The 19,154-nt window shown below is 44.4% G+C and overlaps 1 protein-coding gene across 3 annotated transcripts in view; it reads left to right on the plus strand.

Moving 5' to 3' along the window:
• The window catches only part of LOC143782706 (chloride channel protein D-like), a 337,940-nt gene that overhangs the window by 304,548 nt on the left and 14,238 nt on the right, over window positions 1-19,154 (plus strand). For all 3 annotated transcript variants that reach the window (XM_077270471.1, XM_077270472.1, XM_077270473.1), the window contains one exon: window positions 3,174-3,269. In XM_077270471.1, the coding sequence (XP_077126586.1) occupies window positions 3,174-3,269 (96 nt within the window). The remainder of the gene's footprint in view (window positions 1-3,173; window positions 3,270-19,154) is intronic.

Raw genomic sequence — 19,154 nt, forward strand, 5'->3', positions numbered from 1 at the left:
TAGGGGCATTCCCCAAGTCATGGTAAGCTTGGATGGTTTCCTTATCTAACAATATGAAGTTAGGGGCTTCAGTTTCTTCCAATTCTTCATCTGTGGGGCTGTTGGCAGGCTCAACAGGGTGGCGAGATAGAGCATTGGTATTTCCATCGCTGCGTCCTGGGCTTTACTGAATTTCTCAGTGACTGCCCACACTACTGCCAAGATCTCCAGCTTGAAGGAGCTTTAATTGTCAGGATATTGCACTCCATCCAGCAGTGTTTTAATGGCATAGGCAATTACATGCTTTGGGTCAGTATGGTACCCAACCTCTTCAGGCTTCCATCAGTATATACAGTAGATCAAATGGCTTAAAGATATCAGCACATGCCAGGATAGGAGCACAGTTCATCAGCCTCTTAAAATCCTGGAAGGCTCTATCCTCTTCCTCTCCTCACACGATCGCTTTCCTTTTGTTGACACCTGGAGCCTCACCATTTAGCCAAGCATATAGAGGATCTGCAACTTTGGCAACGTCCTTAATACATCTTCTATAGTTACCGATAAAACCTAGGAAGCCTTGGACCTTCGCCAGTTTGCAGGGCATGGACCACTGCTGCACCAGTCGTACCTTCAAGTTTATAGACTGGACTCCCTTTTTGCCGACCACATGTCCCGGGCATTCAATATTCTCTCAGAAAAAGCAAAATTTGCTGGGTTTAAACTTCAACCCATCCTGTTCCAGTCGGGTCAACATCAAATCTAAATTCTCCAAATGCTCAGATAAGGTGGGCGAGAAGATGATATTATTGAGATGATAAAATTAGGAAACAATCAAAATTCAACTTTCCTAAACATAGTTCCATGAACCTGTGGGAGGTGGCTGGGGCATTGGAAAGTCCAAACAGCATGAAAAGGAATTCAACAGTTCCATTTGTGTGATGAATGCAGTCTTTTCTGGGTCTTTCTCAGAGACAACCCTTGCCAATACTCACTTGAAAGATCAAGAGTGGTGAAGAACTTGGTATGGCCTAAAGCTGCTAGAGAACCTTCTAACCTGCTATTTGAGGAAGGTGATAGGCATCTTCAAAAGTACAGGCATTTAGCCTTCGGTAGCCTACGCAAAACTGCAAGAATCCGTCTTTCTTCTTCACCAGCATTATGAGTGACGCCCCCGGACTCTTGCTCTGTTGAATAATATGGCCATATAGCATGTGCTTTAGCAAGGACATAGCAAGTGCTTTAGCAAGGACATGGTTTCTAGGTACAAGGCTGGGGAGATTGGGCGGTATCAGTGTCCAATACATCTAGAATCCTCAGTAAAAATCTCATGCTCTAATGTTCCAGACTGCCCTAAATCTGTCTCATTGGGTGGGTGGACGTGGAAGGGGTCACATTGTTACACTCTTGTCATCTTCTCTTCACACCAGGACCATTCTTTGGTTTGAGAGATTAAAGATGGCTAACAGTTTTCCTCATGGAGGTTAAAAGCAAAGGAGATAGTTGTGAAGAAAAATAAGGATGATAGCAGGCTCAAAAACCATGAAGAACTTTGATGGGATAGTTACAGGAAATGAAAGTATGAAAGTAGGCTTGTTGTGTACCACCTTTTGCTTGGAAATTTACATAAATACATCTAGCTTATTAAATCTCAAATTTCTGCTTCCCTTAAAGTGAACCTGTCATATTGTACATGCTGTTCTTTGTATGGGTAGTATATATAGAGCAGAATTACCTCAATAGATTGATGAGGAATTTTGGGAAATATATTAAGTATAACTTGTATTTTATTAATTTAAAGGGAACCTGTCATGTAAAAAAATGCTATTAACCTGCAGACATGGAGGTAATCTGAAGGTTAACAGTGTTCTGAAGCTACTCGGTGTCCGCACTGAGCCCTACTGCCATGAGGAAATTAACCTTCTACCCCCCCAGCAGCATCAGGCTTTCAGTCATAGGGGTGTGCCAGTGTGGCTCCAGCCATCATTCATGACCTAATAAGCAGCGGCTGGGCACCGGGCATTTTCAGAATGCTATTAACCCCATATCTTCAGGTTTATAGTGTTTTTTTTTTTACATGACAGGTTCCCTTTAATGTTAAATATGACAGATCTCCTTTATAACAGTATTTTTTTTAGTGTATATGGAGCTATACAAGTACTACTGTGTTGAACTCAATGAGAGCTATAAAAATCTCTATGCTGTAGCTTCCCCTTTTGGGAAAAGCTGTGACTGTGTTGTAAATTAGGCTGGGTTCATGTTGCATTATGGCAGTCTGTTAGATGGACTGCGTTACGCCGCGGCATAACACAGTCCTTTAACGCTGCCATTAACCCCTATTATCGGCCGCATCGCCAACGCATGCCATAATCGGCATGCGCTAGCGATGTGCTGTCATTCAGTGACGGAGCCTCGGACGCGGGCTGCAGCATCTGAGGCTCCGTCACCGCTAGCACAGATGAATAATCTGCGCTAGCGGTATAGCATAACGTGATGGCGTGTATGCTATAGCGCTAACGCAGACCATCAACGCTATGCGTTGAATGGGCTGCTTTAACGCAATGTGAACCTGGCTTTAGGAAAGCCAGTTCTTTTCCCTATCTCCTTTACATAGTAGTTGTTTGGAGTGGGTCATACGGAATTGCTGGTACTCCATGTGCTGCTGCATGATGCCTCCACATTGCACTATATTTTCTATATTTTGATAATGTTATCTGTAATAGAAAAACCTTTGTATTGTATCCATGTAAAAGGCATATGGAGGTGTAGTTTGGCCTTAACTGTAGTTTTCTATAGAAATATAGACTGGAGTGCCGTATTATTACAGCTGGGAGATTGCATAGAGCATTTGCATGGCCATGTGGATGTAGGAGATATAAATGTACTGTACATCTATTTTTCTGTGGCCTATTAAAAGCAAATCCTCCTAGGATGCTACGCAATACTAAGTTGGATTACAAGGGAAACTAAACAGGGAAAAGGCAGACACTCAGATGGGTTTTTCCTTTGTCAGACCATAAAATGTAATTCTGCAGATGTCTGAGCTCTGAAATGGCACAGTCTATTTCATGCAATACCCAGAAGATCGCAGTGTAAATGGTCATTCATCTTTTGTAGTCAATGCTTTGCTTTGAATGCATTGGCATGAAGATCATTCTTTTCTGTTTCTCAAACATTTCTTATCTGGACTTTTCCAGGTAACGGTGGAAAAGCTGCCTGACGAGGCTTGGATGAACACATTGCTTAACAAATACTCTACAGACCCTCAGTATCAGCAACTCTTCATCAATCTGGTAAGGACAGAGCCAAATACAAAAACAAACATTTCCTCTGTGAACAATGTGTTTGTTAGATTGAAATCATTTGTTTATGATGAGTGTGTCAGCCGCGCTGATTTACATAAACATCGCCAATCCTGAGACTTTACATTTTCAACAAAAGTAGCCGAGTACAAACAGCATTCCTGGGTTTTAATTCATGCTGTATAAACATAACAGATGCTGATAAAATGAGCCAGCGAGAAAATACAAGAAAGAAGGTTAGGAGAGGTCCGTGTCTATTAAATGCATTCCAGATTGACATTAGTGATACAGTCATATGTAATTTACATGTCATTTCTGTCTGTTTTGGTAACGCTCAGAAAGTATGCAATGTGCGGTCCTTTTTTTTTCTTTTTGGCAAGTGGATGCTTTGTGATGACCTATTGAATTTTATCAATATCCAATACAGTATAGGTTAAAAATGTCTTGTCTATAACATTGCAATGTGCCTAATGCGTCACAATTTAGCTACCTTTATTTGTCTAACTCATAACAAGTAGTCTCAATTAGTGATGGGCGAGCGTGCTTGGCAGTGCCCCATACCCGATCGAGCATCGGGTACTCGATCGAGTATCAAGCAGTGCCGAATATCGCAAGGTGCTCGAATTCTTGGGTCCCCATAAGAACCTCATTTGAATCATTTAAGCTGCGTACCATACTGAAACGGGGTGTTCCCCTGCTGGGAGCGCAGGGACTCCTCTGTCACCCGGATGCTTTGTAAGCTATAGAATTTCGGGGACACAGAAAGTGAGAGAGGGAGAGTCCATACTCCGGAAAAAGGCTTATGTTTCACATTGACTTCCATTATGCTCGCTATTCGAGTCGAGTACATCCCAGCATCCGACATGCTCGGTTCCAGTATCGAGCACTCGAGCATTTCAGCACTCGATCAATACTAGTCTCAATAAGTTCGATAATTCCGTTCAGTTCTACATTATGAATGATGTTATGACCATATACTTTGATTTTAGAATGTAAATCTTTAGCTGCAGCAGCTCACATCTTCCTTGACACATTGATTATGTAAAAGGGAGCATATTAAATGTGCCATCTACTGTACATAAGCTACCGCCATTCCAAAAAATAAGGGTGCAGGTTCCAGGTAAATGAGAGCAGATGTATAAATGGAAGAATTGCCAAAAAAGTACCAGAAGAATAAAATAAAATAAAATGTAATTTTATTTTATTTTCTTCTGGTACATTTTTGGTCATTTTCCCATTTGATTACATCTGCTACAGTGGGAGTGCCCTTCACCTGGTATCTTCACGCTCATTACTCAGTGCCAGAACTCCCTTGGAGGAATTTCTATCAGCACACCAGTTCGGCTAAACCTATTAGATTTATTTTATGCATTTTTAGGACTTGTGCTCAAATATGCACAACTAAATCAGGTGAGAAAATTCCCTGTTTTTGATTTTAATCTCTCTTCTTTAAACTTACTACGTGCACAAAGCGCCATCTTCTCTCCCTTTTCCCTTTAGGAAGTTCCAGTATTGGTATATTGCCATTCCAAAAAAGTCCACTGCTACATGAGATTGCATTAATGATAATATTAATAATCTTTATTTACAGAACATACCAAAAGTTTGTGCAAAGCAGTCATCAAAGCAAAAGGTGGCTACTTTGAAGAACCTAGAATATAAGACATATTTTCAGTAGTTTCACACTTTTTTGTTAAGTATATAATTCCACATGTGTTAATTCATAGTTTTGATGCCTTCAGTGTGAATTTACAATTTTCATAGTCATGAAAATACAGACAAATCTTAAATAAGAAGGTGTGTCCAAACTTTTGGTCTGTACTGTATATAGCGCCAATATATTCGGCAGCGCTTTACAGTTAAACAGTTTCAAACACAACAGTCATTAAAGCAAGATAAAACAACCCTGCTCGTGAGAGCTTACAATCTACAATGAGGTGGGGGAGATACAAAGAACAGGTGTGTATTTAAAATAATGTATTTACAGTGAAGGTCCAGCCATCTTCAGGGGGTGGGGGATAGGTGGAGATAGTGAATGGGCTACACACTTACACTTACTTACACATAAAATGACTTTGATTAGGGAACAAATGTGTTTTGAGGGAGCGCCTAAGGGTACTGTCACACTATACGATTTACCAACGATCACGACCAGCGATACGACCTGGCCGTGATCGTTGGTAAGTCGTTGTGTGGTCGCTGGGGAGCTGTCACACAGTCAGCTCTCCAGCGACCAACGATGCCGAAGGCCCCGGGTAACCAGGGTAAACATCGGGTTACTAAGCGCAGGGCCGCGCTTAGTAACCCGATGTTTACCGTGGTTACCAGCGTAAAAGTAAAAAAAAACAAACAGTACATACTTACATTCCGGTGTCTGTCCCCCGGCGTTCTGCTTCTCTCCACTGTGTCTGCGCCAGCCGGAAAGCACAGCGGTGACGTCAGACGTCACCGCTGTGCTCGCTTTCCGGCCGGCCGGCGCTCACAGTGCAGAGAAGCAGAATGCCGGGGGACAGACACCGGAATGTGAGTATGTACTGTTTGTTTTTTTTTACTTTTACGCTGGTAACCAGGGTAAACATCGGGTTACTAAGCGAACGCATCGCTGGATCGCTGTCACACACAACGATCCAGCGATGACAGCGGGAGATCCAGCGACGAAAGAAAGTTCCAAACGATCTGCTACGACGTACGATTCTCAGCAGGATCCCTGATCGCTGCTGCGTGTCAGACACAGCGATATCGTATGGATATCGCTGGAACGTCACGGATCGTACCGTCGTAGCGACAAAAGTGCCACTGTGTGACAGTACCCTAAAACTGTGCAAGTTGTGGCTGGTCCTAATTCCTCAGGGTAGAGCATTCCAGAGGATTAGCGCAGCGCTGGAGAAGTCTTGGAGTCGGGAGTGGGAGGTACGGATTAGTGCAGAGGTTAGTCGAAAGTCGTTTGCAGAGCGCAGTGGTCGGCTAGGCCGATAGACAGAAATGAGGGAGGAGATGTAAATGGGTGCCGCACTGTGGAGAGCTTTGTGGGTGATAACAAGTACTTTGAATTGGATCCTATAATGAATGGGCAGCCAGTGTAATGACTGGCGAAGAGCGGATGCATCTGAATAACGATTAGCTAGATAGACAACCCTGGCTGCTGCATTAAGGATAGACTGGAGAGGGGAAAGTCGAGTAAGCGGGAGGCCAATTAATAGAGCATTACAGTAGTCCAGGCGGGAGTGGATCAGGGCGACAGTGAGGGTTTTTGTTATTTCCATGGTGAGAAAAGGGTGGATTCTAGAGATGTTCTTTAGGTGTAAGCGGCAAGAACGGGTAAGAGATTGTATATGGGAGGTAAAGGAGATGTTGGTGTCAAACATAACACCCAGACAATGTGCCTGCTGCCGGGGCGTTATTATGGTGCCACGCACGGAGAGGGAAATGTCAGATTTAGGGAGGTTAGTAGATGGCGGGAGTAGAAGAAGTTCGGTTTTGGAAAGGTTGCATTTAAGATAGAGAGTGGACATGATGTTGGAGACTGCGGACAGACAGTCACTGGCGTTCTGTAGTACAGCAGGGGTAAGGTCAAGGGATGACGTGTATAGTTGTGTGTCATCAGCATAAAGATGGTACTGAAAGCCAAATCTGCTGATGGACTGTACATTTGGGGCCATGTAGAGGGAGAAGAGAAGGGGGCCAAGGACTGAGCCCTGAGGTACCCCAACAGTGAGAGGAAGAGGAGATGAAGTGGAGCCAGCGAACAGAACACTGAAGGAGCAGTCAGAAAGATAGGAAGAGAGCCAGGAGAGAGCAGTGTCCTTAATGCCTAGTGACTGGAGCCTAGAGAGTAGGAGAGGGTGGTCAAAAGTGTCGAAAGCTGCAGAAAGGTTGAGAAGAATGAGCAGAGAGAGGTCACCATTATATTTTGCTGTTAGTAGGTTGTTGGTCACTTTAATGAGTGCAGTTTCTGTCAAATGTAGGGGGCGGAAACCGGACTGTGAAGGCTCTAGGAGGGAATGAGTGGAGAGGACACGGGTAAGGCGGGAGTAGATCAGGCGCTCCAAGAGTTTAGAGATGAATGGGAGATTGGAGACTGGTCTGTAGTTGTTTGTGCAGGATGGGTCGAGGGTGGGTTTCTTTAGTAATGGAGTAATGATAGAGTGTTTGAAGGAGGAGGGAAAAATGCCAGAGGAGAGGGAGAGATTAAAGATTGTAGTTAGGTGAGTTGTGACGACTGGAGAGAGAGACTAATTAAAGAGACTAATGATTTCAATTTAATTATGAGGCTGGGTCTCAGGTGCTGCTGCCACCAAAATGTTAGAAATTAATTGTAAATTACTTGCTCATTGCTAATAGATACCATGGTTGTGCCTGAAGCTGTGGATGAATTAACAATAAGTAGGCAATTTGTAATTAATGTAAAATTATACAGCAAAAAGCCACTGTGAATTTTATGAAGCCAGATCTGGCATCTGCACGTTAGCCACTTGCCGAATGTTATGTGGGACCAGCTGGTAAGTGGGAGATTTTCTGCAGAGCCTCAAAGGACGCACTCAGATTAGATTACCAACTGGAAACACAGGAGCTCAAATGCTGTTCTTTGCAGGAGCTCTGTGTTATCTGTCATCCCTTTGATTTCTGGAAATAAAAATAATTAAGTAACCTTGCATTAAAATATTTACTTGTGTCCAACATGAGCTTTTACAGCACTATTTACAGGCACAATATTAGAATTTACAGCTAAGATGTGTAATATAAAAATTAAATTAAAAAAAAAAGTTGGGTACCAGGAGATGCTGGCATGGAAGTGTCCTCATCTATTGCCGATCGCTGCCTTATTTTCACACCTACTACATATCCTGCCTCTTGTTCTTTCCAGCATAGCTTGGTTTGTATGTCTTCCACTGGATCTACTCCCTGGAGTTTTTTAGGTCCAGTTTATTAGGTCCTAATGTTCTGTGGTCCATGTATGCAATACTGCATCAGATGCTACACTTGAGAAGCCTTATCCCAGTGCCGAATCAAGTTTAACATGCAAAGTCATACATGCCCAGGTTTGGACTGACACAAAAGAACGTGTGAATTTGCCCGTGGGCCCTTGTGCACATGTGCACAAGTTAATCCTACGCCACCCTACATGATCAGGACTTTGCACAATGCCTCTGATCCACTATATACAGACAAAGGCAGCATTCTATCACTCATTTAAAGTGGTGTTAATTTAGAGGTAAATAGTGTTCTGAACCTACCTGGCATCGGCACATAATTTCCTCTCGGCCAGGAGGAAATTACCTTTATTTTCCGGGCAGCATTTGAGTTTCAGTCATGGGGTGGCGCAGACACAGTTTCAGTCATTGCTTTGTGTATTGAGAGCTGTGGCTCTAATCACGCCCCCAGCAATGACTAACAGCCGACTCTAATGCTGAGCGAGTTGTCAGTCAGTGCTGGGGGCGCCGTTATAGCTGCCACTCTCTATACACACAGAGATGTTTGAACCCTCGCCGGCACCCCCCCTATGACTGTAACCGGGAGGAAAAAAGTTAATTTCCTCCCATTAGCCGGGCTCTAGATGCCAGCCCCTGACTGGTTCAGAATGCTATTAACCTGCAGATTAGCCTGATACCTGAGGCTTAATAGCGTTTTTTCGTGTGACAGGTTCCATTTAACATACTTCCTAGTGCATTATTAAAAATCTGCAGCTTAACTCCTTAAAGTCACCGATATGCATTAAAATGGCAGTCATTAATTACCATTTTAAAACGTTGAGTGGGAATAGCGCCACCCAGCTGATACCCTTTGGGATTGGCTCCATCTGGTTTTGGGGCCAATTAACTCCTTAAATTCCACTGTTAATCGCTACAGCAGTATTTAATTGATTGCAAGGGGGTTACAAGACACTCTTTGTTATCATTGGACCCCCACAATGAGTAGGGTGGCCTGTAAGATCCAGCTGGGTCTCACAGGCTATGTTAGTGAGACAATGACAGTCTCATGCACTGCACTGCAGTGTATGAGACCAATAATCAAAGTAAAAATGATACATGTTCCACAGTGGAACTAAGTGAAAAAAATAAGAAAAAGTAAAATAAAATATGTAAAAAAATAAAATAAAAAACACCAAGAAAGGGAAGGGCACAAAATCAAAATAAGCTATATCACCACTCAAAACGCAGCATTTGTCATAAAACAAAAATTAACAAAAAAACGTACACATAATTGGTGTCGCCACTTTCGTAATGACCCGCTCTATATACCTGGCATGATATTTATTCCTTATGGCCAACGCCGCAAAAAAAAAAAAAAAACACACCAAAGATGTAGCTTTTTTATCATAGTGACTCACAAAAATGAACATACTGTAAAAAGTGATCAAAAAGTCATATGTAAAAAAATTGGTATTACTGAAAGCGCCAAACTATCCAGCAGAAAACAAGTCCTAATATGGCTCATCTGGCTAAAAAATAAAAAAAAGTTACAGCTTATGACAATGCAAAAGCAAATTCATTTTTTGGAAAATATTGTTTTTAGTTTGTAAAAATAGCAAACCATAAAAAACTATATAAATCTTGTATCACTGTAATTGTACCAACCCTACAGACAAATCGATCTTAGCACTTTTACTGCATGGTGAATGGCACAAAATAAAAAATAAAAACAATAACTGAATTGCGGTGTATGAAAAATATGAATAAAAAGTGATAAAAAATATTATGCACCCCAAAATGGTACAAAAAAAATCTGCAACTCATCCCACAAAAAATAAGCATTCATACAGCTTTATTAGCCAAACAATAAAAAAGTTACAGCTCTCAGAATGTTGATGAAAAAAAACTACTTTGTATAAAAAAGCATTTTCACTGTGTGATAGTAGCCAACCCCCCCAAAAAAACTATATAAATCTGGTATTGCTGTAATTGCACTGACCTGAGGAATAAATCTGCAAAAGTGTCTCCATATACCTCATTCTGTTGGGGGTTTCGTCTGAATCGCATTTTTATGAGATTTACACAGAAACCCCATCATAAGTGCTCAGCATAGAACACAAAAATCTGACCCCAGCCTTATTCTGGATATGATCAAAAAATATTATGTACCCCAAAATGTTACCAATAAACACCTTAACTTATCCCGCACAAAACCAGCCCCCACACAGGTCCATCATCTGTCACTGGAACTATTGAGGGTTCCAATGTTACTGGTAGAGCAAAGACTCTGGAAAAGTGACATGGCTTCCGACCCACATCAAATAAAATCCTGTGAATTCTGCGCTCCCAAATTTAAATGCTCCCTCCTTCTGAGCCCCACTGTTCCTAAACCACAGTAAGTGGCCTTATGTTTGGAATTATTGTAGTGGGGACAGAGCACTTGACAATTTACGGGGTGAATGTCACCAGAAGCAAAAGCTGGGCATAATGTACAGGGGCGCTACAATATAGGTGCTTCTCACAAAATTAGAATATCATCAAAAAGTTAACTTATTTCAGTTCTTCAATACAAAAAGTGAAACTCATATATTATATAGCGTCATCACAAATAGAGTGATCTATTTCAAGTGTTTATTTCTGTTAATGTTGATGATTATGGCTTATGTTGTGAATTCCGTTCTTGGGCTCCCTCCTGTGGTTGTGAATGGTACTTTTGGGAGTTCTGCCCTTGGGCTCCCTCTGGTGGGTTCGAGTGGAACTGCTGCTCCTGGAGTTTGGCCTGGCAGCTGACTTCACTAATCGGCTCCCTTGGCCTTGGTATTTAACAGGGCTCTGGTCTGTAATTCATGCCAGCTGTCAATGTTTTTCTGGGTTAGACTCAGTCTTCTCCTTGGATCTCTCTGATGGCCTGTCCATGTCAGCATAAGATAAGTTCTTGCTAGTTCTTGTACTTACTGTTCAGTTTAAAGTTATGTCTCTTTTTGTCCAGCTTGTCAATATGAAATGTTCAGGCTAGCTGGAAGCTCTGGGAAAGCAGAGTTGCCCCTCCACACCGTGAGTCGGTGTGGAGGTTATTTTTGTAATCTCTGCGTGGATTTTTAGGTTCTATATACTGACCGCACAGTGCCCTTTCCTATTTCTGTCTATCTAGTCAGAGTTGGCCTCCTTTGCTAAAATCTGTTTTCATCCCTGCATTTGTCATTTCCCTCTCCACTCACAGTCAATATATGTGGGGGGCTATCTTTCCTTTGGGGAATTTTTCTGAGGCGAGATAGTTTTCTATTTCCATCTTGAGGGGTAGTTAGTTCTTAGGCTGTGAAGAGGCATCTAGGGAGTGACAGGAATGTCCCACGGCTATTTCTAGTGTTTGTGTTAGGATTAGGGATTGCGGTCAGTAAAGCTACCACCTCCTCAGAGCTAGTCCATGATCTATTTTACCCACCAGGTCACATCAGTGCTGCTCCGTATCCACCAGGTCATTTCAGTGCTGCTCCGTCCCCACCAGGTCATATCAGTGCTGCTCCGTACCCACCAGGTCATTTCAGTGCTGCTCCGTACCCACCAGGTCATATCAGTGCTGCTCCGTTCCCACCAGGTCATATCAGTGCTGCTCCGTTCCCACCAGGTCATATCAGTGCTGCTCCATTCCCACCAGGTCATAACAGGCTTACAGGCAATTAAAACCCAAAAGTCATTATCTCAGTAAATTAGAATAATTAACAAAAAACACCTGCAAAGGCTTCCTAAGCATTCAAAAAGGTCCCATAGTCTGTTTTAGTAGGCTCCACAATCATGGGAAAGACTGCTGACTTGACAGATGTCCAGAAGTCAGTCATTGGTACACTCCACAAGGAGGGTAAGCCACAAAAGGTAATTGCTAAAGAAGCTGGCAGTTCACAGAGTGCAGAATTCAAGCATATTAATGGAAAGTTGAAGAAAAAGTGGAAGAAAAAAGTGTGGTAGAAAAAGGTGCACAAGCAACCAGGATAACCACAGCCTTGAAAGGATTGTTAAGAAAAGGCTATTCAAAAATTTTGGGGAGATTCACAAGATTGCTTCTTTCATGCTTCCCTTTGCCGATAAGCTTTTTGGAGATGGAAATTTCATTCTCCAGCAGGACTTGGCACCTGTCCACAGTACCAAAAGTACCAATGCCTGGTTTAAAAACAACAGTATCACTGTGCTTGATTGGCCAGCAAACTCGCCTGACTTTAACCCCATAGAGAATCTATGGGGTATTGTCAAGAGGAAGATGAGAGATACCAGACCCAACAATGCAGACAGCTTAAGCTGAAGGCTGATATCAAAGCAGCCTGGGCTTCCATAACACCTCATCAGTGCCACAGACTGATCACCTCCATGCCACTCCGCACTGATGCAATAATTGATGCAAAAGGAGCCCTGACCAAGTATTGAGTGCATTTACTGAACATACATTTCAGCAGACCAACATTTCGGATTTTAAAATCCTTTTTCAAGCTGGTGTTATAAAGTATTCTAATTTACTGAGATAATGACTTTTGCCATGTGCCCAAACAGAAGTTTTTGACCACATATGGGGTATCATCGCATTCAGCAGAAATGCATAACCAGTTATGGGGTGCATTTTTACATATTATCAATTGTGAAAATTACAATTCTTGGGCTAAAACATTTTTGTGAAAAAAATTAAATTTGCAATATATTTTCATAATGTTATCAAATTCTGTGTAGTACTTGTGGGTTCAAAATGCTCACTATACACCTGGATAAAATCTTTGAGAGGTGTAGTTACCAAAATGGGGTCAGTGTGGTGTTTCCACACATCAAAGTCTGCGTTCCAAAACATCACTTCTTCCTTTCCGAGCCCTTCCATGCACCCAAACAGTAGTTTTCCCCACATATGAGGTATTGGTGAACTCAGGAGAAATTGCACAACAAATTTTCTGGTCTATATCCTCCTGTTTCCCTTGTGAAAATAATAAAAATTGGTGCTAAAAGTACATTTTGTTGGAAAAAATAGATTTTTTTATTTTTATAGCTGTACATTATAAACTTCTGTGAAGCACCTGGGGGTTCAAGGTGCTCACGACAAATCTTGATACATTTCTTGAGGGGTCTAGTTTCTAAAATGGTGTCACTTATGGGGAGTTTCTGCAGTTTAGACATATCAGGGGCTCTCCAAATGCTCTTTATTCAAGCTAATGTTGTGCTCAAAAAGACAAATAGTGCTCCTTCCCTTTTGAGCCCTGCCATGCGCTCAATAATTTTCCCCCACACATGGGGTATAGGCGTACCCAGAACAAATTGAACAACATATTTTGGGGTCTGTTTTCACCTAGTACCCTTGTGAAAATAAAAAAATTCCGTTTCTAAAGTAATATTTTTGTGAAAAAACATTAAATGTTAATTGCTTTCTTTCACCTTGCTTTAGTTCCTGTGAAGCATCTGAAGGGTTAATAATCTTCTTGAATGTGGTTTTGAGAACTTTGTGGTGCTGTTTTTAGAATGGTGTCCATTTTGGGCATTGTCTGTCATATAGGTGTTAGGGCTAGCGGAACGCACCGAGTAAATATAGATGTTTATTATTGGTGCGTTCGCAGCCCGGGATCCACCGTGTAGGAGGAACCTGCTGCTAGTGAATGGTGGCACTATTTGGTGGTATAAGCTAGCTCTGTTACTTCACAGAGTAGCCGTGAAAGGAAAGCACTGCACCCTGTTAGCCTCACAGGTATGCAAGCTAACTGTCGAACTGATAGCAGTATGTGGTTATGCAGACACACAATCTCCTCACTGGAGGTGCCGGTATTCTAGAAGTTTATTTCAGCCGGGTCCCTGAATACATACACAACACACAATCTCCTCACCGGAGGTGCCGCTATTCTAGAAGCTTATTTCAGCCGGGTCCCTGAACACATACACACATAACCACACTGGCGCAAAGCACATAACTTAGATTGATACTAGCGCATGGCCGTGCGGTCATGCGAACCTTTTATAGCTGCAGCAAGTACAGGACCTTCGCAGAAGGACCAATGGGAGGCTGCCACAGAAGTTGAGCACCTTCAGGACCTTCCTGGAGGACCAATGGGATTTGCTGCAGTATCTAAGCATGGGTATGCTCAGAAGGGGAAAAGCAGGACTTAGTCCCAAAAAGTCTGCTCACCGCTGCCCAGTACTGACTACAATGGCAGAAGCTGGAAAGGCAGCAGTAACCCTTTGCACAGAGTCAGACTGAGCGAGATGCTGGGACCGACGTCTCCGCTGAGCAGGCTCCACTGCTGCAGGAGAAGAATGGGAGACCGCAGCGGAAATGGCCCGAGATTCCCCCTGTGTAGAGGCGGGAACTCGACCCCTAACATTACCCCCCTCCTAGGGCCCCCCTCATTGGACCTCGCTACGCTCGAAGGCAGCAATGACCTGCGGAGATTGAATGTGCTCAGCAGGCTCCCAGGACCTGTCCTCAGGACCATAACCCTTCCAGTCCACCACATAAAATCTTTTGCCACGTACCACCTTACGCCCCAAAATAGCGTTCACCTCGTAATCGTCCGTAGACGAACCCGATGTCTCGGCAGATGACTCGGAAAACCGGGACATGTATACGGGCTTTAAGAGGGACACATGAAAGGTGTCGGTGATACCCAAGCGTGGCGGAAGGGCCAAATGGTAGACCACATGGTTAACCTGTTCGAGAACCTTGAAAGGGCCCAAGTAGCGCGGTGCAAACTTAGTGGACTCAACTCGCAGCCTGATGTTATGGGCGGAGAGCCACACTAAGTTGCCAGGAGCAAAGGTCGGAGCGGGGCGCCGATGTGCATCGGCGGAGGACCTCATTCTCTCCTTGGAGGCCCGGATGGCATCCTGAGTGCGGTCTCAAATGTCCCATGCCTCCACAGCCCAGTCTGCCACCCTGGAGTCGGCAGAAGACACGGGCATAGGCACAGGTACCCGCCGATGCTGACCATAGTTAAGGAGGAATGGGGTCTGTCCAGTGGAGTCGGCTACAGCGTTGTTCAGAGCAAACTCTGCCCACGATAGCAAGGATGCCCAGTCATCCTGCCTGGCTGAGACAAAATGTCGCAGATCTGTGACCAAGGTCAGGTTGGCCCTCTCTAATAAACCATTCGTCTCAGGATGATATGCAGAAGAGAGATTCAACTCAATGCTGAGAAGACACAAAGCTCTCTCCAGAACGGAGATGCAAACTGGAGACCCCGGTCACTGACAATTTTGTCCGGCATACCGTGTAGGCGGAAGATGTGTTTATAAACAACGCTGCCAAGGCCCGTGCAGAAGGTAGCTGTGGAAGTGGCACCAAGTGCACCATTTTAGAAAAATGATCGGTGATAACCCAAATGATGGTACAGCCACGAGACTTGGGCAAGCCCACCACAAAGTCCATCCCGACCATCTCCCAGGGCCTGTCTGCCACCGTCAAGGGATAAAGTAAACCAGCTGGCCGTTGTCGAGGAGACTTAATTTTGGCGCAGGAGACACTCGCCCGAATATAATCTCCGATGTCACGGATCATATGCGGCCACTTTGTCCCAAAATGTCCACCCACCCTGGACGAATGAGCCAAAGAGAGAACCTCCGGTCTCAAATTAATAGGTACAAAAGTCTTGCTCAGAGGCACTGACTCTAGCGAAACCAGACCTACAGTTCTCAGGCTCTCAGAAGGGACAATAAGCCGAGGCTCCCCTTCCTCCTCCTCAGAAGACACAACGGAGCGAGAGAGGGCGTCAGCATGAATGTTCTTCTCCCCAGCGAGATAATGGAGGGTGAAGTGGAACCGGCAGAAGAACAAAGACCATGTGGCCTGATGAGAATTTAGCCGCTGGGCTGTTTGTAAATATACCAAATTTTTGTGGTCCGTGAAGACTTGGAAGGGAAAGCGAGCCCCCTCCAAAAGATGTCTCCACTCCGAGAAGGCCAACTTCATTGCTTGCAACTTCCTGTCCCCTATGGAATAATTCCTCTCCGCTGGTGTGAAGGTCTTGGAGAAGAAGAAGCAAGGATGCTTCCAACCTTGAGCATCCTTTAGATAAATGGCTTATCAACATCGGGACGATGTAAAGTGGGAGCGCTAGCATAATGAGACTTAATAGAAGAGAAAGCCTTGGAGACCTCTTCAGACCACAATTTGGGATTTGCTCCCTTCTTGGTGAGGGCTACCAAGGGAGATACCAAAGTTGAGAAGCGCTGCACCGCTTTAAGAGAATGAGGTTCTTGCCAGTCCATCACAACCTGTAGTTTGGCAGGATCCATAGCCAATCCCTGGGCGGAGATCATATAGCCCAGGAAAGGTAAAGACTCCTGCTCAAACATACACTTCTCCAACTTTGCATAGAGGGAATTTGCCCGTAAGAGGTCGAAGACTCTGCCAACATCTCTCCGGTGGGGGTCAATATCTGGAGAAAATATGAGAATATCATCCAGATAGACTATGACCAAGGTGGAAAGCATATCCCAGGAGATATCATTAACAAAGTCTTGAAAAACGGCTGGGGCATTACAGAGTCCGAAGGGCATCACCAGATACTCATAGTGCCCATCCCTGGTATTAAAAGCCGTCTTCCATTCGTCCCCTTCACGGATGCGAATCAGGTTATAAGCACCCCGCAGATCTAATTTGGTAAATACCCTTGCTCCCCGTAGCCTATCAAAGAGCTCAGAAATCAGGGGCAATGGGTACTTATTCTTAACGGTGATGGCGTTAAGACCCCTGTAATCTATGCATGAACGTAAATCTCCGTTCTTCTTCTGCACGAAGAAGAACCTCGCCCCTGCAGGTGACACTGACTTCCTTAATGAACCCTCTTGAAATCTTCTCCTGGATGTATTGGGGCATAGCCTCCATTTCCGGGAGAGAGAGGAGATAGACCCGTCCCCGAGGAGGTTCTGCTCCATAGCAAATAGATCAATGGCTACACTCAACTGTACTAAAGCAAGGAAATGTGCGATATATGAAATGTGAATAGCATAATGGCTTGTGAAATATATGAAAAAGCACATGAGATGTTTAGCACAAGATTTGGCCAAAAAATGTGAGCCCATCCACCAAACATCAAGGTAATCTCAGATCGGATGGGTCCCTGACCTGACTGCCTAGTGTGAACACTTACCTATGGCTAATAACATGGTAAAGCCTGCATTTATAGGAAGGTCGGAACCAACTGTATTTGGATGTAATTAAAATCACAGCATGGTGAAGGGCAGGGCGTTCAAGTCAGAAAAAATAGTACATAGTAAATATAGGTAAACTGACTGAACAGCAATCTAGTCTGAACAGGTGCATAACCAAAAAAGACTTACATAGCAAATAGATCAATGGCTGCACTAAACTGTACTAAAGCAAGGAAATGTGCTCCAGGCACAAGATCAATAGGACAGTCATAGGGGCGGTGAGGCGGAAGGGTCTCCGCAGCCTTTTTGGAGAAGACGTTTGCATAGGACCAATAGCACTTGGGAAGGGAAGAAAGATCTGCAGGTATCTCAGTAGTGGAAACCTGAACGCACTCCCTCACACTTCTGCCCTTACATGATGAACTCCAACCCAATATCCTCCCAGAGGTCCACTCAATATGTGGGGAGTGGAAATGGAGCCAGGTTATTCCCAGTAGAATCTTGTCCATTCCCTCGGGAAGGACAAGAAGGGAAATAATCTCCTGGTGGGAAGGGGACATGGATAATGTGAAAGGGACAGTCTGGTGTGTGATTTGTGAGGGAAGTGTCGACCCATTCACTACTCTAACAGTCACCGGTTTGGCGAGCATCACCAGAGGTATTGCATGGCGCAGAGCAAAAGCAGAGGACATGAAATTCCCCTCTGCTCCAGAGTCCACACAAAGCTCGACTGTTAGAGTGGATGAGCCTAACGTGATTGTCCCCTTAAAGGACAACTTGGAGGAAAATGCCGCTGTGTCTAGTGAACCACCTCCAATGGTTACTAGACGCGATCGTTTTCCCGACCGCTGTGGACATTTATTAGCATAATGTCCTAACTGTTGGCAAATATTTAAACCACGGGTACTCGAGCGGCCCAGGACTTAGGTCCCGCTCGAGAAACCTCCATGGCCTCATGGGAGTCGGACACCTGAACGGAAGATTCTAGAGGTCTGGCGAAGGTGGGAGCCAGCCGGAACCTCTGCATACACTGGGTCCGCTCTAACCTCTGTTCATTAAAATGGAGGTCGATGCAGGTAGATATTGTAATGAGCTCCTCCAGTGTGGCGGGAATCTCCCTGGTGGCCAAGGCATCCTTCACATGGTCTGCCAGTCCTTTCCAGAACACCGGAATAAGGACTTTATCAGGCCACTCCAGCTCTGAGACCAGAGTCCAGAATTGGACGGTGAACTGGCTGACCATGGACGAACCCTGTGTTATTGCCAACAGTTGGAGCTCTGTATCGTGGGTGACATGAGGTCTTAAAAAGACCTGTTTCAGAGAGTCCAGGAAGAGAGGAGCAACTCTGCACCACACGATCATCATGCTCCCACAGTGGCGTTGCCCACTCTAATGCCCTGCCCGACAAAAGGGATAAGATAAAACCCACTTTCGCCCGTTCCGTAGGAAAACGTGCAGCCAGAAGCTCTAGATGTATGGAGCACTGACTCATGAATCCCCGACATAGCTTACTGTCATCAGCAAACTTGTCTAAAAGCGGGAGATGGGATAAAGTCGGAGCAGGGGTGGCAGAGGACAAACTGGCTGCAGCTACACAGCTGAACAGCGACTGCGGTAACATCCACAGCTGAGGTTGTGCACTCTAGAGCCGCCAACCTACCCTCCAGCTGCTGGATGTACTGCTGTAGACGCTGATCGTCCGCCATTTACTAGCCAGACCCTGGCGCTAGTATTATGTTAGGGCTACGCACCAAGTAAATATAGATGTTTATTATTGGTGCGTTCGCAGCTCAGGGTCCACCGTGCAGGAGGAACCTGCTGCTAGAGAATGGTGGAACTATTTGGCGGTATAAGCTA

This window comes from Ranitomeya variabilis, chromosome 6 (assembly GCF_051348905.1).
Source record: "Ranitomeya variabilis isolate aRanVar5 chromosome 6, aRanVar5.hap1, whole genome shotgun sequence".
Lineage (NCBI taxonomy): Eukaryota > Metazoa > Chordata > Amphibia > Anura > Dendrobatidae > Ranitomeya > Ranitomeya variabilis.